Raw genomic sequence first — 26,487 nt, 5'->3', positions numbered from 1 at the left:
TAAACGCACAGGCTACAGTCTGATATTCTCACCTCTGAACAGCAAAAGAGCTAGCACTATGGTTAGCGGCTAATGCTAATGCTTCCCTACTAGCCCACGCGCTCAGCAAAACCAGCAAACTGATTGGCTGTTTCTCTTAAAAGGCGGAACTTTATCCTTAAACTGGCTCCGTGATTGGCGTTAAGAGATTTTCTTATACACACGGCCAGTGGCCTGTCTCCTTATTAATAATACAGGTGAGCTGAGTGAAATGATTCGGGGCTGCTGGAAAATGATTCGGGGCTAAAGTTAGGCCAGGCGACACCCCTGACCATACAGCATGTTCAGTTCAGTTTAACCCTCCTGTTTATGTTCATTCGTCAGGAACATCAATGGTGTTTTTCTGGGTCAGTTTTACCCAGTCATGTTTTACTATCCAAAAGACGCAAAAAAAAAGCAGTGTGATATTTCATTACTAACTCCACTGCTAATTATTCTATCAATATTTAGTGGTGTTCCTCACCTCTAACAGGTAATGGTTCAATTAGGATAGTTCACTCGTTTTTCATGAAAAAATACATGTTCAAACTTTTTTTAATGTTTCACTACTTTATAACCTTTGAAAGACCAACACAAAAAACACAATAGTCTTACATTGAAACATATCATTGCAATTTTGTTTTAGATTTAGTTTTTGCAGGTTGCAAATATGTGAGACCATTTTCATATTATATGTTGATTACACTAATTAAGGCAAGCAGAAAAGTTTCATACTGAAAAAATGCTTTAAACTATTTTTCCTAGATCTTCAAACTTAAAACCACTCAATTTGACCCGTAACATAACAGGAGGGTTAATTCTGACTCAGTCTCACTCTCTTTCTTCACACACACACATCGTCAGAACTTTGCGCTCCATCGGTCATCATCATCATCGCTGTAATTACAATTCCCTACCAATTCCATTTAATGACAAAGCAGACCTTCAGCGCTGGGTGGCAAAGAAACTTTGCACCCACAATTAAAACTTTTCAGCTGTGGCACTCAGCCACATGAATGCAGCGAGTGTTGACACTGCCCACTGCCAGCTTCAAAACTGCCATCATTCAAACACCTACAAGCCAAAACAGCAGATGTGCTTGCGACAAAACAGGAGGAGGGAGGAGAATCTGGGGTTGTCGTGTGTGTTTGTGCATGTGTGTGTGTGTGTGAGTGCGTGTGTGAGTTTGAGTGTGCAGCTGCATACACAGACCCTTTAAAAGAGTAAAAGAGGAAACAAACAACGAAAAACACCTTCCTGGAAATGTGTGTGGCAGATCTTTATTACTACAACAAAACAACAACAACAACAATTAAAATAATAAGATTAGAAAATAGTTTGTGCCAATGGCTGAATTACTGTGGTCTGCACTAATCTGTAGCAAACATTTCACTGAATTAGGTGAAATGGGTGGTCAAACTACAGGTTAGACTAGCACTGTGTCCCATAATTTTTGGCATGTCCCATGGAAGCTAAAGAACTTTAGGCATATGCAAAAGCGTAGAAGCGGGTTTGACATTGGGGGCGACACATTTGCTAAAATGGATCCAAGCCCACCCTAAAGTGATTTAGAACAACATTTACAGAATTACATTTGTTCACAACTAAACAAAATACATTTTTTTTTTCTGTTCTTCTGTTTATTATTAGTTAAATCCAAAACTACATATCCCAGCAGTGCATGCTCCAAGCTGTAGTACAGCAGCCTTTATGTTGACTACTAAAGTGTAGTCCGAAAATTAACTTTACTTAACATTTCTTGATCCACAGTGTCATATGCGTGACAGAAATAGGTTATAGAAGGCATTATCACTCACAGTGGACAGAGCAGATGTAGATTTTCAGCCCTGCCCAAATCAAATCTTAGCATAACTCAGCCGGCATCAAAATTCTGGTGCAGGGCGAGTCAATCACTTCCTGCCCCACTGGGCCTGAAAAAGAGACAGTGACAGAGGCTATTCAGCCCCGTCCATGAGCCTGGGGGAGTGGAGGGCCATCCGGAGCAGCCTCTGCTGTACAGGATGTGTCTGCTCAACCCCATTGACTGCCACAAAACCAGGATAGGAGCCCTTAATGCCCCCTGTAAGCCCCTTCTTTCAGCCCCTCATCCCAGACACACAGCTTTTCTGAGAGGCGAACGGATCTTAAAAAACACTCTAAATGAGCCCCGCCCCTCGCTCTCTGAGAAAGCCCATTGGTCATTTGAAGTTGAAAGGTAAAGAAGTGAGGTGTGGACATGTGTTTGACCCCGTTTGGTTGATCAGTCTGAGGGACTGATGATTAGTGATGTGCATGTGAACGCCTGTGAGTTCCTCACACTCAGAAACCACAGCATGAGTGCGACCTAGATGTAGTTCCAGCCAGTCATCTCTCTCTCTCTCTCTCTCTCTCTCTCTCTCTCTCACCCCACTATTTTCTACCTCTCCCACTCTGTTTTTTACCTCCCTCACCCCTCTGACTTTTACACATCTCTTTGTTTCTCATCTCTCTTTTTTTCTCTCTCTTTTATTCCCATTTCTCATTCTCTCACCATTCTCTTTTACCTCTTTACCTTTTACTTTCTGCTCTTTTTCACTTCCTCTCTTCTCTCGCTATATCTCTTTCTTTACACTGTTTTTTCACCTGTCTTTTAACCTTTCTCTCATTTCCCCCCTTGTCTATCCTTTTCTCTCCATTCTTTTTTTGTCTTTTTGTCTCACCTTTTCTCTCCTTTTCACACCCATCTGTCTTTCAACCTATCTTTTTCTCATTTACCTCTCTCTCTTTTTCTCACCCATCTGTCTTTCAACCTATGTTTTTTCATTTACCTCTCTCTCTTCTTCTCACCCATGTATTTTAATCTATCTTTTTCTCATTTACCTGTCTCTCCTTTTTTCACCCATCTCTCTTTCAATATATCTTTCTCTCATTTACCCCTCTATCTTTCTCTCACCATCTGTCTTTCAAGCTATCTTTTTCTCTTCTTTTTCTCACCCATACATCCCTCTCTCTTTGTCTCCTTTTTTCTCCTTTTTTGTCTCCTTCTGATCTTTCTGTCTCTCTCTATTTTCTCTGATTTTCTCACCCATTTGTTTCAATCTATCTCTCCTCTCTTCTCTCTTCTTTTCTTACCATTCTGTCTTCTGTCTTTCTCTCTTTTTCTCCTTTTCTTACCCATCTGTCTTTTGATCTCTCTCTCTCTCTATCTCCTTTAACACTTGCTCTTTCTCATCGATCTGTCTTTCAATGTCCCTCCCATGCTCTGTCCGTCCTTTACCTCTCTCTCTCCTTTATTTTTGTCTTGTCACTCATTGCTTCGTTTTACCTTCTCCTCTCTCTCTCCTATTTACCCCTTTCTCTCAAATTTTTTCACGCCTTTTCTCACTCACTGTTTTTATCACCATCTATTTCTCGCTCTACACTTGTTTGCTCTTAATTCTCTCTCTCTTTCTCTCTCTCTCTCTCTCTCTCTCTCTCTCTCTCTCTCTCTCTCTCTCTCTCTCTCTCTCAGTCTCTCTCAGTGTGAGAGTCAGTCTCGAGCTGCTCCCACAGCGCCCCTATATATTCCCAGCAGCGCGTGCTTTTACCCCTCAATGAGCGCGCACGCAGAGCTGCGATTGGCTGTCCATTCAGCCCCGCGCGCGGAGCTACAAAACACAGCGCGCCCTCCCTCATCCCTCCGCCCCCCGCGCGACTCTCAGCAGATCAGCTCCTCGCGGACCAGTACAGACCAGCAGATCTCCACTGATACACCAGCAGCGCGCGGGTCTCTGACTGACTGCAGCTCGCGCTCATGTGATGCGCTCTGTGCGCACTTTGGAGCCCCCACTCTAGACACGCTAGAGATAAAGCCCTGCAGAAGAGCTGAGGAGAGAGGGATAAGGAGTGAAGAAGTGAAGGAGTGAAGGAAGAAAGGAGAGAAAGAAGGAGGGAAGCATGGATGTGTTCGGGCGTCTGCTCGTGCTGCTGCTGGGCTGGAGCTGCCTGGGCTGTGGATTGTGCGCCATGCTGAAAGACCACCTGGCCGGACTGGCCGCGGACGCGGAGGTGGCTCGCTCGCGGAAGACTGCACAGGACACGCTGTCCGAGCACATGCAGATGCTTTACGACAAATACAACAGCGCAGGATTCCACCTGAAGGATGGGAATACAGTGCGCAGCTTCAAATCCCAGCTTGGTACGTAAATCTCTCCAAATTACGCACGAAATTACGCACGAGCCCTCTCCAGCTCCAGCTGCTGTTCAAGCTTAGTGAACAGCGAGAGCTCGTGGGGCATAGTATTTCCTGATAACAGCATTAATGCGGAGTGAACTAGGTCCACATGTGTCACATCTGACATTCACTAGTGGCCCAAAGAGCCTAACCACTACCACTTAAAACGAGTTTTTAAAGTAGAGCTAGTGGTTAAATTACTGGTTGAGAGGTTGAGTAATGGATCAGTTCTAAATCAAAGGAATAAAAATGGGATATAAACAGGTTCCGAATATGGACCACTTCTGAACCATCATATTAAGTGGTATGTGGGCGAAATGCCAGATGTACCCAGGTTTTTGCCACATTAATGTTGCTATCAAGGGTAGGACTATGCAGCTCTGGAAAAAATAAGAAACCACTTATTAATTATGAGTTTCTTTGATTTTACCTAATTAAAAACCTCTGGAATATAAACCAGAGGAAGATGGATGATCACAAGCCAAGCTAAACTGCTTGGATTTTTGCACCAGGAGTGGTATAAAGTTATTCAAAAGCAGTGTGTAAGTCTGGTGGAGGAGAACTTGCCAAGATGCATGAAAACTGTGATTAAAAACCAGGGTTATTTCACATATTGATTTCTGAAAACTTTATGAATATGAACTTGTTTTCTTTGCATTATTTGAGGTCTGAAAGCTCTGCATCTTTTTTGTTATTTCAGCCATTTCTCATTTTCTGCAAATAAATGCTCTAAATGACAATATTTATATTTGGAATTTGGGAGAAATGTTTGTAGTTTATAGAATAAAACAACAAAGTTCATTTTACTCAATCATATACCTATAAATAGCAAAATCAGAGAAATTTATTCAGAAACTGAAGTGGTCTCTTAATGTTTTACAGAGCTGTATATTGGCAGGAATAGGTATAATAATACAGGCAAGGCAAAATCACATTTTTGAAAAACTGGCACAGTCTAAGACATATGCAAAACATCTAATGCAAATTTGGTTGTACATGAACCAAAGCCAACCAGAACTTTTGAGAACTGATACAGTAGTGAAACAAACATCATGATATTTTGATTCTGATTTTGACAATCAGGTGTAGAACCTTCTATGTGTAGAAATTATTTGCCAAGTGTGGACAACCTGTACTGCAGATTACAGATTACAGTATGCTTTTACACTGGACTGATGAATGAAAGCGGTGTGATTTAGCGGTGCCATGTAGAGGACACCCACCTGTAAAATCCCCTTCTATAGAAAACAGAACATAAGGGGAAAGAGGGGGGGTATGCGGATCATTTCTCTTTATAATAATATGTGTAATTTCTTGCATAGAGTTGCACAGTTTCTGAGAGGAGTTTCAGAAAATCTCCATAGATAACCATCAATGTGCTCACCTATTCAATGCTCCACATTGTAGATCTGTACAGCACAAAGCAAATCACTCTAATCCAGTGATTAGACTTTGTGACATAGCCTATCATAAATAAACAGGAATGGGGGTCAATACAGATCAATATCATCACATTCCTCCAAGATTGTGAACCTAAAAAATGCAGCGAATAACAAAACCTTCCTCCACAAATTTTAGAGATTCAGTTGTATGCATTTTTTCAAATAGTGTACAAGTTTGTTATTTGATTAAAATATGGTTAATGTTAAAGTGCAGTAATTACCTTTGGAATCATATAAGTATCTTAGTCAGTATATTGAAATTGTGTGTATATGTATGTATAATACTTTTTTACATCATAAAGATGAATAAGGATGGACCAATAGATACATTTAAAGAAGCAAACAGTGATAACAGTGGTTTCAAGGAGTTTTAACATTGAACTAGTTTAAAGCAGTGTCTGAAAATGTGGACAATACCCTTCAAAGTGGTTTGGTGTGACATGGTTCTTTGCAGAGAAACATACAAGAACATATAAAGTCAGGTTTCTTTACAGTGATAAAACCACAGTTTATGATGTCTACACATCACAAACATAACATTGTTAATTACTATCTATAACCACTAGTTCAACCTACAAAGTTTTGTTGTGTCCATAACACTTGCTTTTGGGAGGGGGGTGGCATTAAAACCACTAAAAACAGTTCTGACCCCGTTTACACCTGGTCACTTCATGAGCACCAGGATTATATCTGGATAAGGCCAAGTGTGAACACAGCCAAGATGCATTTAATACAGATACAAATCTGATAAATCAAACCACTTTAGGAGGTGGTCTGAGACACATTTGAGCCACATAACAGCAGTATAAACAAATCCATCCAAAAGACACAAAGACACGTTCAACCACTGAAACTCTTTCCAGTAAAACTGAAAACAATAGTAAAAATAATAGTTATTGCCACACAACAAGTGAATTAGCAAATTCCTGATAGATTCTGGATTCAATCCTGATTAGACCGGATTCCAGTTAGCCTAACCCATACATCGGATTTGGGTCAGGCTAACTGGAATCCGGTCTAATCAGGATCGAATCCAGAATCTAATCGCATTAAGTGATCGGGTGTAAACAAATCAGTAGTTTCGTTAAGAATTCATCAAGTATTTTCAGAAATATTAAAAAGGCAGATGTCTTCACTAGTGTGATTTTTTTTTAATCATACGCTTGTACAGAAGGTAAAGTATAATAACCTGCCTATCATCTACCAGGTACCATCAACAACAAGCAGCTTCAGATCTTCAACCTGACTTCCCTGGCCAAGTCGGAGGATGTTGTCTCAGCCACCCTGCATTACTACATTGGGGACCTCCAGAACAGCAGTCGCAGCTGCACAAGGCCCAAAAACTGTCGCCACGGCCCCAGGCGACAATCCCACATTCACCTGAGAATCTGGAGCGTCTCGTCTACCAACAACAGCATGAGGACTCTTGGCCACATCCTCGTTAATGTGTCCTCAGTCTTCCGGGACCTTATATCTTGGCAGTGGAAAGACATCACCAGAGTGGTCAACCAAGCCAAGCATCACAACGAGCTTCTCATTGGTGTCTCAATCGATTCTCAAGGACAGCAACCTCGGAAGAAGCTCCTGTTGGACCACTCGCCCTACATGTTGGTTTACGCCAACGACTCGGCCATCTCTGAACCCGAGAGTGTGGTGACCACCCTTCAGAGGCACAAAGGAAGCCTTGTACCTGGTCTTCACAAACTCGGACTACACAACCGCAATAGCTCTTCCCCCCACAGGACGAGACGCTCTGCCAACATCCTTCTGCCTCTGCAGAACAACGAGCTGCCGGGCCCAGAGTACCCGTACGAGATCCCCACCTGGGACGAGACCAGCCCGTACGACCCCATCGAGGACAAGCCTGCCAAGAGGCCCCGCAAGAAACCTCGCAAGAAACCGGGCCACAAAAACCCGCTGCTGCAGTTCGACGAGCAGACCATAAAGAAAGCGAGGAAGAAGCAGTGGAATGAGCCGAGGAACTGTGCTCGCAGGTATCTGAAGGTGGACTTCGCTGATATTGGATGGAGTGAGTGGATTATCTCCCCCAAGTCTTTCGATGCCTATTACTGCTCAGGATCCTGTCAGTTCCCAATGCCAAAGGTAGGTTTTTGACATTTCTAACCATTTAACATGGATTGTTTGCTTTGCTTAACTTCTTGGGGCACAAAACTTTTGGGGGTTGTCAAAGTTCTCTATTTGAAAGACAAAAACTAAAAAAGAAAAACAATACTTATAAAAGATGTAGACATGCATCAAATATTTAGTCTAGAACCTAAAAATTGGTTCTGATAAACCAAATCAAACATCCACATGGACCAAATCTGGGCATCTCTGACTTGCACAGATGGATTAATTAGGCTTATTGTGTAGGACAGCCTTTGGGGGCAAGTTTTCAACTGTTTTTTTTTTTTTTTTCACAAATCATCTCAGAACATTACAGATTCATGGTTGGTTTTCTTTGTAATGACCATCATACAGCACTAATAGCAACATCTGCTCTGTAAAACTCATGTACACTCAATCAGGGAATGGGACAGGGGCCTACACATGCATTGGAATGGATAGTCAACGCCATCCAGTGGCCAGAAGTTGCCATTTTTACAAAGTGACATGAGGAGAAAAGCAATATAGGAAGTTTAATGTATGTTAACTGCAATAAAATATTCATTACCCAGAAATATAATGGGTTGGGTAAATGGATAGCCAGATAGAATAATGCAATTTATTTTCTTAATTCCAAACATTTGTTTGAATAGTCCATCTGTTCTAAAAATGTTATGCCATGGAACAGATGCCTGAAAATGTCCTAATGTGCTCTCATTGTAGGCAGTGATTAAACTTTCTTTCGTAATTTACACGAAATATGAAATATTGTGTGTGATGCTAATTGAAAGCTTTCAGGTCAGGGAGGATAGCTCAGTATGGGATTGTGATCCTATTTAATGCTCTTATGATAAACTGCTGATCTATAATCATTCTCTTCCAAGCCTACAAGGCCTGCCTTGCATGATAATCACCTCTATCACCTCTTACTTCTAGCTTTCAATTATTCAAAGTTCATTGGTTTGCTTGTAAATAAGTAGAAGAACCAGAACTCGTCAGCCAGGTTTAAAAGTTCCTTTATTTAACTGTAATTTAGCTAAAATAAATAAATAAGAACTAGTCTAGAATAATGCAAATTAAACATGTTAACTTGGGAATCTACATTTTTTTTTTGCCTAAAGTTGCAGTCAGCTAATCTGTCAATTAGTTCTTTAATTTGTTGATTAATCAATAACTATTATTTGTCTGCGATAATATATATTATATTTGCTTTCTGTTGGTGAGGATCCTGTTTCAATGCATGTTTTACAACATTGTGACACAAGCTTTCGCAGGACGTTTAATATAGTTATATACTGTTATATAGTGATAGTTTAATAGACCAAAGATTATCTAGCAATGCCCTTAATCTGTGACAGGTTTACTTAGATGTAGCTTGATTTGTCTAAAAATTGCTGTGATTAATCTTGATTATTTTTTGGACAAGTCGATAAGAGGAATTATTTTTTCCTCTTTTTTCTCTAGGCAAGACTCCTGTTCCAATGCATGTTTAAGCTTCCAAGGTGCAGTAAAGCATGCACTGGAGCAGGAGAAGAAATCAGAGATTGAGAGCATGACGAAACAGTTACTGACAAATTATTGATTAATTATTGATTAATCTAAAAAATAATAAACAGGTTAGTTGACTGTAATTTTTAGGCGAATAAAGTTACATTAAACCATTTAAAACTTCCTGCCTCACTGACAGGAAGCCGAGATGGGGAACGTAACAAAAATACTGAGTAGCTAACTCAGTTAAGTAAAGCTAAGCTAAGTAAACAAAACTGTAATAAAAAAGACCTTCTATTAAAGTCAAATGAGCGCTAGAAGTTAATCTACACAGATTTCTCTCCTGAAAACTGTTTATTTGGGTGAGTAAAGCGCTTCTGTTTATTGACAGTAAACTTAGATTCCTGAATTTCTCCAGAATTTCTCCATTAGCCGCTAACTGCTAGCACTATACTGAGGAACACTGAGTGTTCCGGTAAGACAGGGCGATATTAGCTAGCGATTCGTCCCACTTAGCTTGTTTTAACACGGTAAACACACAGACTACAGTCTAATATAACTTACTACCCTCTGAATGCCGAAAAGCTAACATAAATCTGCTCCAGCAGGCTACAGGCTGATAATACTCACCTCTGAACGGTGAAATAGCGCTTAGCGGCTAATGCTAATGCTTGTCCAGTCTTGGTGCTGGAGAATTAAACTGAAACTCCTGTATAACACTGTACTTCAGCGCAGTGGCTTTACTGCTCCTTTTAACCTGACCGGTATTTTAGGGTATAATATTATTCACGATATTCAAAAATGTGGGCGATAATATCACTAACATTTTTGAATATCGCGAATGATATTACACCCTAAAATACCGTACCATATCTCTATTAACTTTGTTTTTGTTTTTAGCAAAAAGAAATTTCCCATTATATATCTATTAGAGACAGATTATGTCCGTCTAGTATCATTTATTTTACTTTAATGCTGGATATATAGAGATATATGGAGCTCATTATTAATATACTGACATTCTGGATCACAGACTTCTGTTACAAATCTGTGTGCTATATTATATCAAATGTAATAATAAAATGTATTTTTTTTTTTTGTAGCAGTAATGTGTTCTTGAAATATATTTTTTTCCAGTTTTTTTATGCTTTGTCATATCGCCAAGAGTATCGATATCGCAAACATAGCATGAAATATATAGCATAGCATATTATTTTAGGGGCGTATTCCCCACCCCTAATTTTTAAGTGCTTGATACATGACCTAACATTATCTCTCATCTTCCAGTCTCTAAAACCTTCAAACCACGCCACCATCCAGAGCATTGTCCGGGCAGTAGGCGTGGTCCCCGGCATTCCAGAGCCGTGCTGTGTTCCTGAAAAGATGTCATCCCTCAGCATCCTCTTCTTCGATGAGGACAAGAACGTGGTCCTCAAGGTCTACCCCAACATGACAGTGGACTCCTGCGCTTGCCGGTAATCCTTCGTGCCTTGTGATGTTCCCATCAGACTCTTTCCCTGACGCCTTATCTGATCCCTATTTTGCACTGGAGAGAGACTACAGCCCTGTAGCTACCTGGAGAAGATTTATTCTATCACCAAACTTCGAGGAAGTTTTGGAAGCAGAGTTTTGGAAACTGCTCGTATTTCCTCGTTTATCAAGAATTTTGTGAACACACCCCATTGACCCATGACCCCAGTGAACGAGGAGTCATTGTATATGGAGACAGTGGTTAAGATTTTTTTTAAGAGACTTCTATTCTCCATCGATAATTATTGTCATCGTGTTTCCAAGGACGTAGGGATGGACTTTTTTTGCTGTCAACCAACATGAATTTGTACAGATTTTCTTTTGGCGCTCAATTCAATGCTGTTACTTTATTATAATGCCATGTTTACTTTACATATTAGCCTTTTGTACTTCCTATTAATAATCTTATCTGTTGCTGCTATTCAAAAGAGGTATATTTTATTCCAATGCCAAAATGAGGTTGAGAGACTTTACCATGTTTTTCCTGATGCAGTTCAAGCAACCAACTCTTTTTGGGGCAAGATTATCAGACAGGGATTAATCCTAATCTTGTGAATGGAAAATATAGTCTACAACTAGGCTTAATCCCTGTACTGCCTCTTTAAATTGTACATTTATGATTCAGTAAGCTAAGCTATAGCCTTTGCTTTAATATGCTTTAATCTGAGTTTAGCATCCTGTATATTTGGCGTATCTCATTTCTGAAAGTCTTCTTTTTTCAACTTTTCAAAAGGAAACAAATAAAATAAAATATTTATTTTTACTGATGGATTTTAAACAGAGTTCATGTATGTTATCATGACTGGAGCTGTAGAATTAATATTACATTTTTATTTTTGCACAATTAAAAAACACAAAAAGTAAATAGCATAATATACAGTCAATCAATGCTATATGGGCTAACAGATTTGAAAAGGGGACATATCTCCTGTACTTTTAATTGGCTTGTTTTTCAGATGTTGTTGGTTGTTGTAAACAATTATCATCCAAAATACAGTGATATGAGATCCTTATTAACACTTATTGTCAACACTTATGATATCATTGTGAATCATTCCACTACCATAACATCATATCACAATACAGGGTTTAAGATTAATAAATGATAGCAATACTATAAACAAGACTACACACAATTTTTTAAATCAAATTTTATTACAAATATAACTGTCATAGTAAAAAGCACACTATCATAATTATAAAATTAAAGGAAACGAAAGATAACTTTTTATCCAATCAGGACTGGGTTCTCCGAAAGGTTCTCTCTCTATGTTAAGATGTTTTTAATGCTGAGATGCTATTTATAAACTAGACACAGAACAGTGGAATCAAACTACAACACTGCTCTCTAGTGGTCGATTTAAAAACAACACTAAATGAACCACTGCCACCAATCTTTAGATGTAAACTAATAATTATAATTAATCACTGTGTTTTTAAATCAATACAATATTGCAAAACAAAATATTGCAATATTTTCTTGCATCGTTTTGAACATTTAATTGTATTCATTAGATGTTCAGATGGTTCCCTTGGGGCTTTTTCTGATTATGCAGCTACAAAAGTCAACAAACCACTGTTTAAGTACAGTTAGGTACATTAGCGATTAGCAATAAGATACAGGACTTGCATATTAAGCCACTTTTAATCCCTGGAAAAGAAAATATATGCATTTTACAGTATTTGCAAAATAAGGTGTTCCAGATTAGAATGATTGTAATTAATGATGTAAGCTGAATTGGCCTTTATATCCTGTAGACTGATACAACAAACACATCTGAAAATGTGCCTTACTTTAATATATAGATAATAATTAATGTTAATGTCTGAACATTTAACATTATTAAAGGTACAGTAATTAACCCTGAGCTAACATACTGGCTACAAGCTAACGTGCTAGCAATGCTATGTTGATACACCATACTGATATGATGGTCTATCAGTACATTTTTTTAACCTATGGTGTTTCTACAAAACTAAACCAAATACTCTTAAACAATTTACTCTCAATGAACCCACCAAAGCTGTACAATACTGAACATATTTATGCCTTTATCATATTTGTATATATTGTATATTGTTCATGTGATTTATATTATAATAAAATGTGCTACAAAAATAGCTTTCTAAAGTGCCATAGGAAATTAATTTAGCAAAAATAAAATAAAATAAAATGAAAGCTACCAGTGCAAATGTGCGTTCAGACATAAGTATTGTATTTACATTTCAGGAGATGTTGCATTGCATTGAGTGTGATATGACTATTTTATACATTTTTCCAATATTTTTTACAAATATTTGGTTATAAATGTGACTTTTTTTTCCCACAATGTGTTGTACAAATATATATTCTGTCCTTTTTCTATTCTTATCATTTCTTATTGTATTTACACAGATCTAATGCTATACCAGTTTCTATTGCATGTTAATTAATGTGTGTTTTCTAGTGGAACATTTTATACACATGCACCTATAAGGACTAAATAAAAGTTAAAAAAACATAAAGTGAGCAATAATATATATATATATATATATATATATATATATATATTATAAACATACACATCCAAAAAAACATATTTAGAGCACTCCTTCAATATTTGTATAATATATTTTTATAGAAGGGCTTTCTCTGTCACACTGTGTACACAATAATCTGTGTAATCTGTTCTGTAAATGAAAATGGAGGCGAAAGGCTGTGCTTGTATAATAAGCTTCATCAGAAATTATATTTGTATATGGAAGTGACCTTTAAAAAAATGCATTTATTTATTTTCTGTATGTTTCATATCTTGCTGGAGGTGTTTTGGGCAAGCAAGGCCTTAACTTTGATTCAGGTTGGAGCCTTAATAAACATGATAATAAAGTGTTGACGTCACATGATCAGTGTGAGTTAATGCATTGAAAAACATGCTCTTTTTGTTTCTGTAACAGACACTATTTTGACAGACCATCAATAAAGCTGTATATGTTTATATGTCGTCTGACCTCTTTGTTGTGAAATACTGTGATAACCAATCAATAAAATGCACCGTCTGACCGCTGTCACTCTCATTATGTAATCATTATGTAAACCAGGCTGTTCAGACTCTGCTGCATCAGGGATCATTAATGTGTGTAATGAGTTTCAATACTGTTTACACACAGTGACAGTCCACTCCCAGTTCAGTATCTAATTTTATTTACAGTTCCTCTGTACACACATTTAAACTACAATGACAAATTTTACACAAAGGATGAAACAAACAAAAAAAAACGCTTGTGTTACATATATATTTATATATTTTCACAATTGTATTTAGTCCATCAAAAAATACAGCTGTATGCAAAGATCTGGACATCCTTGAAATGTTTTATTGAATTTTCAGTGTAAAAAGAAAAAAAAAACTGTGTTTCTTCTGATTAAAATCTCTGTTTAATTGAACATATTGAGAGAAGTTAAAGTAGGGATATACCAAACATTGTGCAAACGAAGCTCTTTGGTCAAAAAAGAGTCAAAAATATAAAATAAAAAAACACTTGCTGTCTGGTCAAATAGTTTTCAGTTCTATTTTTTCTTTGATTTTGGCCATAACTGTTATTTCAGTGCATCCTAACTGGCATTAAAATGTGCTTTATATCTTTGATCTTTGTAAAATACAATAAAACAACAGGTGACCCAAAAGTAGTACTGAAACTTGGTGGGCAGTCATGCCAGACTGTCATGAAGTGACTCAGGATATCAACAGTGGGTCAGCTTCAGGAATGGGCCATGTTCTTATTTTTGTATAGAGGAACTATGGTCAGTGCCAAGAATAATGGTTTGTTGTCACGTGTCTCACGTCCAGAAGGCCTGGTGTCATGGTGTGAGGTGCAGTTTTGTACTTTTGTACTGTTAGATCACCTTTGGTTTTTAGCGCACTGAGCAGCTTAATTTTGGGGCGTCTCAGTGTGTTTTTGCTATCACAATGACGGGAAAAGTACACCTTGCACGGCTCAAAAAAAGTGCAAAAGTCATGTACTAATTCTCTTAATTAATCATAAGTGTGTTTTGGGCGTAATGTGAAATAAACCAATCAGTGTGTCACTTGCCTCACATTGCTCTGACTTTGGCGGATTGCTATTTTAACAGCGCAGAGCTTCTGCACTTCTCAGCAGAGGAAACTGACCTGCTCGTTTATGCTTTGATGGTGCATGAGCAGGTCACTTTCGGTAACAGCAATGTTATTTTATTTTGCATTCTGTTTATTGCATGTGACTTTCTGTGTGTGTAATGAGGGGGGGTGTACACACAATAAGCATCCACGTTGCACCTGCTTTGCCAAGATAGCAATAAACTTCTGATGGTTGACTGTTGTCAGGGTTCTAATCAGTCAGTGGCGCACCTGTGTTTTCTGTTGCCAAGATAGCAATATGCCAGAAATTTACCTGAACACACCTCAGTTCCAGACCACCATGTCCATCAGTGTAGATACATTCAAAAGCACTGTTGCTATTTAATTGACACAGGCACAAAGAGAGAAAATGAACTGTTGGCAGGGTGTAATGTAGCAATGAGCTTTGCAAAGCAACTATTCCTTTGATAATGAGTGCATTTGTTCTTATTTTCACTTAGCAAGTCAACAAAACATGCCATTTAACCTAGACATCCAATTCTTTGTATACAAATCAATACTTTAGTATTGATTTAGTATAGATCCCAACCTTATCTTAAGAAATAGTAAACTAAATTAATTATTTCTAGTAAGAACATTTACAGAACCTGTCTAAAAAAGATCTTTGGCTCAACTGAAGAGGCAAAACACGACTGAGAAAAGCACTTTGCAGTCTTTACACAGCCACACTTTCTCAGTAAGCAAGTTTCTAAATATACACACTTCACACAAGTCCACTTAAATAACAGAAAACCGCAGTTATATTCATCTCCTCTAGTCCACCTTCTGAAGCCACATCACTGGCTTTCACACCCACAGGCGGTTATTATTGCGTTCAAAAGTTCGACAGCTAGCTAGATGTCGCCGCCAAAACCAAGCACATCTCACCTTCTTGCTTGTCCACAGATTTCTGCAGTCTCAAAAGGTAAATATTACCTCTGGTTTCACACGATTCGCTGCGCTGCCCACAGCCCATAACTCAAACACATGGAGAACCCTTAGGGAAAGCTCCTGGGAGAAGTTTGTAGTGCACCTTTCCTAATAAGGTGTCTTGAAAAAAAAAAAAAGATGGAGAAAATCCAGTAATGCTAATGTCATCGTCTTATCATGTGAACCACAACTGAGCAAGGCTACTGACATCACTGAAACAACACTGAGCCGGTTCTTTCAAATGCCACATTCGCAGTAGGCTTGGCCTCCACTGCTGCACCACCTACTCCACCACAAACATGGCTTGCTGTGAAGGCTGTGCTCTGTGAAAGAACCTTTGTGGCATACATTGTGATTCTAATGACATCATGGTTGGAGAAGAAGGAGGCTGGAGGAGTTCTGGCCTTGTTCACATGGCGGTAAGTTAGAAAGGGGAGGGGGAGGCTGTTAGAAGTCCATGTCCCAACCAGAAATCTCATCCGGAGGGATCTCGTCTTCAGGTGGGTAATTGTCAAAGTAGCTGTGGTCTGTAGGTCCTTTCACCTGGAACGAAAGGGCAAGAAAGTAAGATAATGATGTTCCTTTGAAACACATTTACACTCTTCACATGTGTCTGACTGGATAACTATCTGACCAGTGGAAAAGGAAATGTGAAAATGTCCACAACATCTATTCCGTCCAAAAATGATTTGGTATACTGATTCTTTTGACTGTTATTTTGACCACAATATACAGCTCTGGAAAAAAATAAGAAGCCACTTCAGTTTCTAAATCAGTTTCTCTCATTTTGCATAAATTGATTCATTTTGAGTAAAATGAACATTGTTGTTTTATTCTATAAACTACAGACAACATTTCTCTCAAATTCCAAAATGGTGTCATTTAAAGCATTTATTTCAAGGATTGAAGGATTCAAGGAGATTTTATTGTCATTCGCATCACATGTGTGGTACATGAGGTGGAACGAAATTGTGATCTCACTATCCAGTTTATACCCAAGAGCTGCTGTTATAATAAAAGAGATACAAAATAAAATACAATAAAATATAGAATAGAACTAAATAGATAAAGATAAATACACAAAAAATAAAAAATAAATAGGGAGAGTAGACAGGTAGCAGCAACATGAAGTCCAGAGTGCATGATAGCAGCATGATAATGGAATTAAGAGCAGTATAAAATAAAGTGTTTCATTATTTGCAGAAAATGAGATATGACTGAAATAACAAAAAAGATGCAGAGCTTTCAGACCTCAAATAATGCAAAGAAAACAAGTTCATATTCATAAAGTTAAAAGAAATCAATATTTGGTGGAATAATCCTGGTTTTTAATCACAGTTTTCATACATCTTGGCATGTTCTCCTCCACCAGTCTCACACACTGCTTTTGGATATATACTTTATGCTACTTCTGGTGCAAAAATTCAAGCAGTTCATCTTGGTTCGATGCATTTGAAGGCTATTACTGAAGGATGATTATGGATGCAGTGCCGTCGGAGGGATCAGATCATTGTCTTTTCTGATTTGGGGTGATAATTCAAACCTTTTGAACTTGGCCTGGTTAAAGATGAGTAAAAAATTGTGAACGCAACCAGAACAGACTGTTATCCAACCATTCAGACATCCTCCTGCTTCAGTAGGAGGTTTAAGACATTGGAGACGGTGCTGCACTGAGAGTAACTCCCAATATAAATCTCTGTTCTTCTCCAGACTTGCTGACTTGTGTAGACTTAACATTTATATTAGACAGGAAGCCTATAGGGACAGAGGGTATTGTCTAATTCATCAAATCTACAAGAGGCATAATGGAGATTTTGGGTGCACACCCATGTACTCACACCTGTCAAAACAGACCTGCAGAAAATGTAGACGTGGAACCACCTTAAATCTTTGTCTGGGAAACTGGGTGCAAATGTATATAGAACCTAATTTGTTCAGTTCTGTTTTTGCAGCTTTTTTTAATGTATATTATCTATTCAGGCCTGGTTCTGTTAAAATAACACTTGTCTAGCCTATTTAAAAGTAACAGTGTTGGATTTATCTGGTGTAAAAAAGAAGTGTCTTACAACAATAGTGCTTTTTCCACTGTGTGGTACCTACACACATCCACTCAACTTAACTTAAGTTGTCCAGTACCATAGCTCCCACTAGTGAAGCTATTGAAGCGCACCATATTTTTTGCATTATAAGGTGCACTATCTATTTTCTGGTCTAGTTTTATACATAATGTGCACTGGATTATAAAGTGTATTATGTGACACTAGTAAGGAACAGGGGTGTCGCCATATTTTCCTTCTAATTTCCTTCTGTTTTCCTTCGCCGCTGAGTGGTGGTGGGGGGGTTAAGCTAAGCTTAGTAATCAAAACTGTAATTCCTAAAAGAAACATTTTCTTTTAAAGTCAAATAAGTGCTGGATTTTAGACTGCACAGATTTCTCTCTTAAATACTGTTTATTTGGGTGAGTAAAGCTCTACAGTGTATTTACAGTAAGCTTAGATTTCCAGATTTACACTAAGGCTGGGTGCAGCAGCACTAGCATTAGCAGCTAACCGCTAGTAAATGCCGCCCGACAGCACTACACTAAGCAACCCGCAGTGTTCCGCTAAGCCTGGGCGATATTAGCTAGCATTTTAACACAGTAAACACGCAGTCCGAAATACTCGCTAACGCTAATACTGCTTACAACCTGACTGGCAAAATTCAGACATTAGGTGCACCTGATTATAAGGCGCACTAACGATTTTGGGGAAAATAAAATAATTTGCAGCAGGCCCCACAAACACACATCTTGCAGGTTAGTTCAGTGTTCTTATCTTCAATAAAACATGGCAAAAGTCAGGAGACACAATACAAGGTCCTGTCTTGTGTCAACGTATGTTGCAAACACAACAAATGTTGAACTGTGCCCCTCCAATCAGAAAATCTTTACTTTCCTTACCTCTCTTTTAAGAGGGGAGTTCAAAGTTCTAGCTTTCAGGCCGCTCCAGCTGAAACCAGTAAACCACCTACACAGCAGATAAAGGACAAAATGTGAAAATATGATTAGTACCAGTCAGCTGTTATTTGTTCAATGGTGCATATGATAATTCCACCTTTATTCATATTTCATTCCACAACATGCCCTCAGTATGACATCAGACACTCGACACTGCTTCCACTGCTTCCACTCAGAGCTGTTATACATAAAGCAACAGGCCTGTATAATGTTATTTAAATGTGATGGTCTGTCTGGGAGAGCAGGAATTGTGTTAGGGGTTTGAACTCTAAAGAGAAGAGAGGACATTCCTCTCCACTCTTACCAAATCATCCGCCAGGCCTGAGGCCGTGCCCTACAAATCACATCAAAGCCCAGCACTGTCCACCAGGCCACACAGATTAAGGTCCATCTGCTCAGCTTTATTCACCAATTTGATTATAGGCATTCTCAAAGCAGCACCTTGGGGTCACAGTGTGCCCACTGTTCTCTCCTGTTTGCTCATAAACTCAAATAGTTTATGAGTTACACAATAGTAATGTATCAAAACATTCAATGCCTAAAAGATTTGCTTGTATACAGTTTATACTGCCATGTTCTAACCTTTATTTTTACTAGATATTGAACGATCGATCAGCTATGTATCTGCATCGACCAATTTTCAGCAAAATGCATGATTAGCCGATATTTCTCTGATTTAGCCGGCTCGATTTGGTAGCTAAGTTTACACTGCAGTGCTGCTGTTTGGATCACTGTTGGGACAGTTTGGTCACAGGAAGCTGCAGTTTTGGATAGATATGGCGTCACATCAATGTCAAAAGCTGGGGGATGCAAAAAAAACAAGTGAAAAAAATTCACCTGCGTCTTTTAATATTTTGTTTGTGTAAATTTACTTCTCAATCATGTGCATACTGAACAAAATATTGCTCTGGAGCTTAATTTTTCTCCTCTCAGGTGTTTTTTCCCTCTGGAATTCACAGTTGTCTTTGTGCGCTATGCAAATTAGCTAAAAGTTTGGGGGCGGGGTCATTCACCTACTTCAGAGAATGCTATTGGTTGATATCTCCAGGGTTTTTGACGGACCGCCTACTACCATCAGCCGGAGGAGTGTGGAGAAAGAAGGACAGCAGGAGAGTTAGCTAACTAGCTAGGCTAAAATCCAAACAACCGGCTCTCCGGTTCTAGATGGAGCTGGAGCACACAAGTCAATACTCACTCAAGGAACCCTGCCTTCCTACAGGCTGCCACTCAGCGCTAAAGCCTGGCTCAGTCAGTCTGAAGTTCTCACGATTCTATGTGTAGAATTAATGTGTACTTGGTGGAAGAGAATTACAATTTTTGACCAATTTATTAATCTCTCTACAGTGCATCTTTCATCCCAATCAGTGAGTAGCAGAGCTAGCTAACCACACAAACCGCCAATCACTGCAGAAGTACAGAAGCAGCAGCAACTGCAGCCAGAAAGCTAAAGGAATCACGTTCAGACTGTTTTTAGAGCTGGATAAACAGTGATGTTCTTTTGTTTCCACTTTAAAAACCACAGTTCAGCTCTCTCAGCTGGAGGTACTGGTATTGGTCGATCGAGCTATAAGACAATTGAAATTGGCCCCAAAAACATGTATTGGCCCATTGAACTGCTTAGTGAGAGAAAACAGCTTTCCCAGTAAACAAAGGGCATCCCTTACTTCTAAATCTCTTATATCTAGTATACACTATATCTAAATATTGTGCTATGGAAGTCAATAAGAATCCAAAATCTAATTAATTGTGATTTTTAGTTTTTAAAGGTTCTGTAATGGTCCTTTTCCACTAGAATGTCAAACCTAAACAAATGCTTCATAATTGGCCCAATACATTATTATATGACTTATAATAATTAGCAGGTGCCGAATTACAATGTTTGTTTAATACCTAGAGAAGTGTGTAATGCATGTGTAAAGCATCATGCCAGGAGTCTCAGTTGTTGTGATTCCTATCAGTGTCCTGATAATTCATCCCAGTATTGCTGCAGTGTTGATAGTGTGTCATATAGCATTGCATGCATTTTAATTCAGGGATATGTCTGGCAATGCGGCTGGCCATAGCATAGTAACTAGGTCCTTTTGGAATAGCACAACACTGGTCTGGCAACATTCCAAATTGCACCCAACACCATGAAAGCAGGCCTTCTAAATGTGTGATACGTGACAACAAACTTGATTTGTTGGTCATTAAATATTCCAGCTGCATGGGATGGATTAACACAGAACACCATTGAGAACCTCTAGAACTCAATGATAAGATGTGAGGCATGTTGCATTGCACACTACTTCTGTATGTGTAGCTCAATAAATGTGATCCATATCAGTATTGATGACTAAATAATCTTCATCTTTCTTTCAACAGCAGTTGAAAATTGAAGATGTCTCCTCTGCCCTTTAGTGGTTGGCTACAGAACAACTTTTAAACACACCAAAATCCCATTTAAGTAAACTGGGCAGCAAGGAAACTTAATTTTTTCTGCCAATTGTTCGGCATTAACTTTTCTTATAGAATGGTGATATTTAAAAGGGTATTAAGATGAAGTGATGGGCAGCTTTGGGCAAGTTGATAAAGTTCACATTGAAGAGCTAGCTACATGCTAAACATGCTCCACATCCATTTTTCTTTACTGCCCATGAGCAAAAACAAATGACAGTATCCATTTTGGCCATTGACTAATGAAGGCCCATTGCTAACTGGTCATTTCATGCTTTTCTCACCTGTGCTTCTTGATGTCCATTATTCCATTCTTCATGTTACCAAGTCGCTCTGAAGGGTTTTGTCTTTGGAGAAAAAGAGGAAAACAACTTTGTGACCTGATGAAAAAAACCTTGTTTTTCTAATATTAAAAGAAAAATGTTCTGAAACAAATAGTTTAATGAGATGTCAGCTTTTGGGATAGTATTGTTGGTTCATACTTGCAGAGCTTTCGAATAAGATCCCCTGGTCTCTTGCTGATCTTTTTTGGGAAGTCCATCTTTTCCATGCCCTTCAGAATGAACGTGTATGTCATCATCTGGTCTGAGCCAGTGAAGGGAGGACTGTGGAAGAAGAAGAAGAACCAGACAGAGGTAAGTTTGCCTGCAATCTCACTCTCAGTTTTTCTCAGTTTTCTTCAGCATAGTTAGCATAGTATGTTTCCATGCGAGTGATTGATCTAAAAATTAACCCAGTGATCAGCTTGATCTATATAGGTCACATTGTCACATTCTCATCCGGTTCTGTGTCTTTTCTGGCCTATCCCTGTGTTTCTATCTTCTATCTATGTGTTTCTGTCTGTTTTCCTAACCATGTGCTTTTCTGCATGTGGCTCTGTGTCCTCTGTGTTTCAGACCCTGTGATAAGTTTTGTTTCATTTTCTTGTTTGTAATAAATAAATTACCGTACCACACTATAAGGTGCTCCAGATTATAAGGCACACTATCAATGAACGTCTATTTTCTGTTTTTTTTTTTTTTTTACATAAGGTGCACTGGATTATAAGATGCATTCTAAGTGACAATAGTAAGGAACAGGGGTATCGCCATGTTTCCCTTCTAATTCAGCAGGTATTGCCGCTGGGTGGTGGTGATAACTGAGTTAAGTAAAGCTGGCTTTCTTTCAAAGTCAAACAAGCACTGGATGTTAATCTACACAGCTTTCTATCCTGAAAACTGTTTATTTGAGTGAGTAAAGAGCTTCCGTTTATTTACAGTAAACTTAGATTCCCGAATGTCTCCAGGACTAAGGCTGGAGCATTAGCATTAGCATTAGCGGTTAACCGCTAACACTTAGCCCTGGGTGTTAAGCCAGGGCAATATTAGCTAGTAGTTCGTCCCATGTAGCTTGTTTTAACACGGTGAACACACAGACTACAGTCCAATATACAGTCCTGCAGTCCTCTCCCTGCACACCCTGACACACATGATGATTCACAGTTAGAAACGAGTAATGATAGTTTCAAATTCTGATTTTTTCATACATTGAATTTATAATGTACTATTATGAAACTAGTATTGTGTCTCATGGTTTTTTGTCCCATAGAGGATATATTCTTGTGGGTATTATACAGGTGTGGGTGTTCCCTTTGTGCCATACTGCTATCCCATGATTTTTGGCATGACAACATATCACATGTTACAGGTCTCAGGCAACATACCACTGCTGAACCTCAAACTGCTTTATCTGTTTCAACTGTAACTTTCAAGCATAGTTTTTCTTTACATACATGGTGCATCTTGAAACTTTATGGTAAAATAAAAAAGCAAACAATAGAGGCTACACATGTTTTGTCTACATAATTACAGTTGTGTTAATTGGTCAATTGGCTGAAATTATTTTCTCAACAAATTATCGCTTTAACAGAACTGATATTAGCAAACATAATACAAACCTTCCGGTCAAAAGTTCAAATATCAGGATTCCCAGAGCCCAGAAGTCCACGCTGAGGCCATGACCTTTATTCAGAATGATCTCCGGTGCAACGTACTCAGGAGTTCCACAGAACGTCCACGTCTTCTGGCCACACTTCATCTTCTTGGCAAAGCCAAAATCCACCTGACAGATTACAGATCAGAGTCAATGCTATCACTCATACTACGTTAGGAAGTCAACAAAACAAAACAAAACACAGAAATTATTAGCAGTCTTGTTTTCTTTACCTACCAGTTTTACATATCCATCTGAATCCAGCATGAGATTCTCAGGTTTCAGGTCTCTGTAGATGATGGCTTTGTTGTGGAGGTATTCAAATGCTTCAGTCACACAACCCACACAGAACTTGGCAGTGTTCTCCTCAAAACTTCCCCTAAAAATAAACACAAACTCTACTGAAGAGGAAAAATAGAATATGCTATACTTCTGTAAAAGTTAACATACGCGAGAATCCTGATATGAAAATTCTAATTATATAGTAAATACATTTAAAACAGCAAGAAGGAAAAAATCTTTCTAACTTTCAATAAAATATTTCAAGGCTCCCCTTAAGAATTGGGACAACCCTTCAACCACACAAAACAGATATATAGCAGTGGAACAATAAAGTTCAGCAACCCAGCTGCTGAATAACTAGTTAAATTTAGTGCATTGAATGTATTCAGAAAGTGGGCAGGTGGTGCAACAATGAATAATTACTGAAATTACCTTTTATTTTATTTTATTTTTCTTTTCCACCTTAAATGACGCAGCCTCTGCTGGAAAATGAGCTAATTAGCTAATGAGACTAACTAAATGTCTTTATTCTTTAATGTCTTTATTCCTATCAGCAATATTTGCCGCTACTCCCAAATAACTATAAACTCTATACCTCAGTAACTGCTGTGATTATATATGTTCTATATGTTACAGTATGTTACTCATCTCTGCACCTTATCCCCATTATACACATTAATATACCGTATCGGTACTGCACTGTCCTGTCATTTAAATTGTCTCTTCTTTTGTATTTTTTGTATTTATTTTTATTTTGTGTTATTTAGTTTTATGTTGCACTGTCGTCACTCTTGCACTTTATGTTGTCTATTGCTTGTTGTCCCATGTTGCACCATGGTTCCGGAGGAACGTAATTTCACTGCGTGTTGTGAAGGAAATGGCCATAAAACATTAAAACTACACATTAAATTATGGTAATGTATTGGTTATCATAATTTTTACAAGGTGCGCACAAGCAAAACAGAGGGGTAGTGCTAAGTGGTAGAGCCAAGGGGAGCAATGGGATAGGGCTCAAGTCATTTTGCAGCAATTCTGCTGGTTCATTATTTAATTCTGAAACAATGTAAACAACAAGTGCCAAATTCATATTATGTCAAAAAGCGCTGATAGTAACAATACACATTCACTTTAACAGCAGCAAAATAAATGTTAGGATCGTTGGAATCCTCTTCCTGCATCTTGTGGTCTGTTCTGAACTGAGCATGTTTTAAACGTAAATTAGTAGAAGATCAGTTAATTACTGTAGTTAAGATCTATTTAAATCCTTTCCCAGACTCATCTGCATCTACAACCTCATTTCTGAAGGCTTCAGAGAGCTCTTTGTATCTGGTCATGATGGTCCACTCACTTTAATAAAGAGGTTTGCCCTTACGAGTTCATGGTTACTTCACAGTTCATTTAATATTTTGGTTTATCCTTGTGTTTCAGGTGTAAGTAATTAACCCTTAGAACCCCACTTATGCAAATTGCATCAAACATCGTGCAGTGTATATACAGCTTATTTACTCAGGAATGCTTCAATGCACCAACATAATTCATACATTGTGACAAACAGGGAACCCTATTGTTTCTAAAACTAGCACTGACCTCACACTGAACTGAAGTGTTTTTGAGAAATCTATTGTGAAATTCACCTAAAGAATAGGATTACCTTTATATTCCATGCTTTATTCTTTCATTATAAGCAGCTGATTGTTTCCAGTGTACTAAATTACTTTCATAAGGTAGATATATTGAACATATTCGCTGAAATTACTCAACCCTTAGCCTGCTATGACTGTTGAGGTCTTAGCAATCTGCATCCCAGTGGTGGGAATATTTAGAAAAATAAATCCGCCTGGTGCTGCTCATGTATTCTGTCACAGTAGTAAGCCATGTAACAACCTATCATCAAAATCCTTATACTTTCAACTAATAATCTCTAATCCAACTATTGCTGAAAATAAAACTCTTTTTTGATCAAAACATGATCAATTGCATTAAGATTTACAAATTCTGGAAGCATTTTCACCTCAAATGATGACATTTTTGAGCAGCTTAATGTCTTCTGGTATAAATATAATAATAGCATGTGGCTGTATCCAAACATAACTGTGTTATAACAAGTGAAAGGGAAACTGACAAAAAAAATACCAAAATAGGCTGAGGTTCAAAGGATTAAACAGGATACTATGTTTGTTATTTGTGTGTGTTACATTTTGCAGATACAATCATTTCACATACCGATCTCTCAGCATACTCCAGATCTCTCCACCCAGACACGCCTCCAGCAGCATGTACACATACTTACTGTCCTTAAAAGTACGGTACATCCTAGAAAAAAGAATACTCAGTTTAGCTATAGGATATTTTTTGTGTCTAATATTTACTGACACTTGCAATACTGTTGGATGTATCATAACCCAGGCAGTATCTTTGTACTGTATATCCAATATGGTAACTTTAGTAACATGAGAAGGGAAAAGGTCTGTTTCTTGAGAATGCAGGGTTTATCACATGAAAGCAACAATATGTCAGGCCAAGTAAAAGTACTGTAAAAACACTAAATTGTTAAACACTAAGTGATTAAACCTACTTGACAATGAAAGGGGAGTTGGTCTCACTCAGGATTCTCCTCTCTGAGTGAATGTGCTCCTCCTGTCTGTTGTCCACAATATGACGCTTCTTAATACACTTCAGAGCGAATGTCACGTTCTCATTCTTCACTTTAACCTGTGAAGAACACACAGCTATTAAAAACCACCTCCACAGCACAGATTTCCCTCAACATGACATCTTTTATATTTTAAATCTACAGACACATGCAGTTTATTTATATTACGACAATGTAGACATTTTATATAAAACACAATTTAAATACAGCTCTGGAAAAAATGAAGATACCAGTTTCAGTTTCTGATTTTGCTATTTATAGGTATATGTTTGAGTAAAATGAACATTGCTGTTTTATTCTATAAACTACAG

At 38.2% G+C, this 26,487-nt stretch overlaps 2 protein-coding genes across 2 annotated transcripts in view; one reads left to right on the top strand and one right to left on the bottom strand.

The window, feature by feature from the left end:
- Window positions 1–3,585: 3,585 nt before the first annotated feature.
- bmp3 (bone morphogenetic protein 3) lies at window positions 3,586–13,751 on the top strand. Its single transcript, XM_007250485.4, has 3 exons — window positions 3,586–4,174; window positions 6,860–7,755; window positions 10,534–13,751. The coding sequence occupies exons 1-3, from the start codon at window positions 3,934–3,936 to the stop codon at window positions 10,723–10,725; spliced, it is 1,329 nt and encodes a 442-aa protein (XP_007250547.2). The 5' UTR covers window positions 3,586–3,933; the 3' UTR covers window positions 10,726–13,751.
- A 189-nt stretch (window positions 13,752–13,940) lies between these two features.
- The window catches only part of prkg2 (protein kinase cGMP-dependent 2), a 42,538-nt gene continuing 29,991 nt past the window's right edge, over window positions 13,941–26,487 (bottom strand). Inside the window, exons 12-19 of the mRNA XM_022664866.2 lie at window positions 26,099–26,235; window positions 25,747–25,836; window positions 23,479–23,620; window positions 23,207–23,370; window positions 21,753–21,875; window positions 21,555–21,617; window positions 18,778–18,844; window positions 13,941–16,382 (exon numbers count right to left, since the gene is read on the bottom strand). Of these exons, the coding sequence (XP_022520587.1) occupies window positions 16,287–16,382; window positions 18,778–18,844; window positions 21,555–21,617; window positions 21,753–21,875; window positions 23,207–23,370; window positions 23,479–23,620; window positions 25,747–25,836; window positions 26,099–26,235 (882 nt within the window). The 3' untranslated portion in view covers window positions 13,941–16,286. The remainder of the gene's footprint in view (window positions 16,383–18,777; window positions 18,845–21,554; window positions 21,618–21,752; window positions 21,876–23,206; window positions 23,371–23,478; window positions 23,621–25,746; window positions 25,837–26,098; window positions 26,236–26,487) is intronic.

Source organism: Astyanax mexicanus, chromosome 22 (assembly GCF_023375975.1).
Source record: "Astyanax mexicanus isolate ESR-SI-001 chromosome 22, AstMex3_surface, whole genome shotgun sequence".
Classification (NCBI taxonomy): domain Eukaryota; kingdom Metazoa; phylum Chordata; class Actinopteri; order Characiformes; family Acestrorhamphidae; genus Astyanax; species Astyanax mexicanus.
The sequence above is the reverse complement of the archived record's forward strand: the minus strand, read 5'-3'. Positions and strand labels throughout refer to the sequence as shown.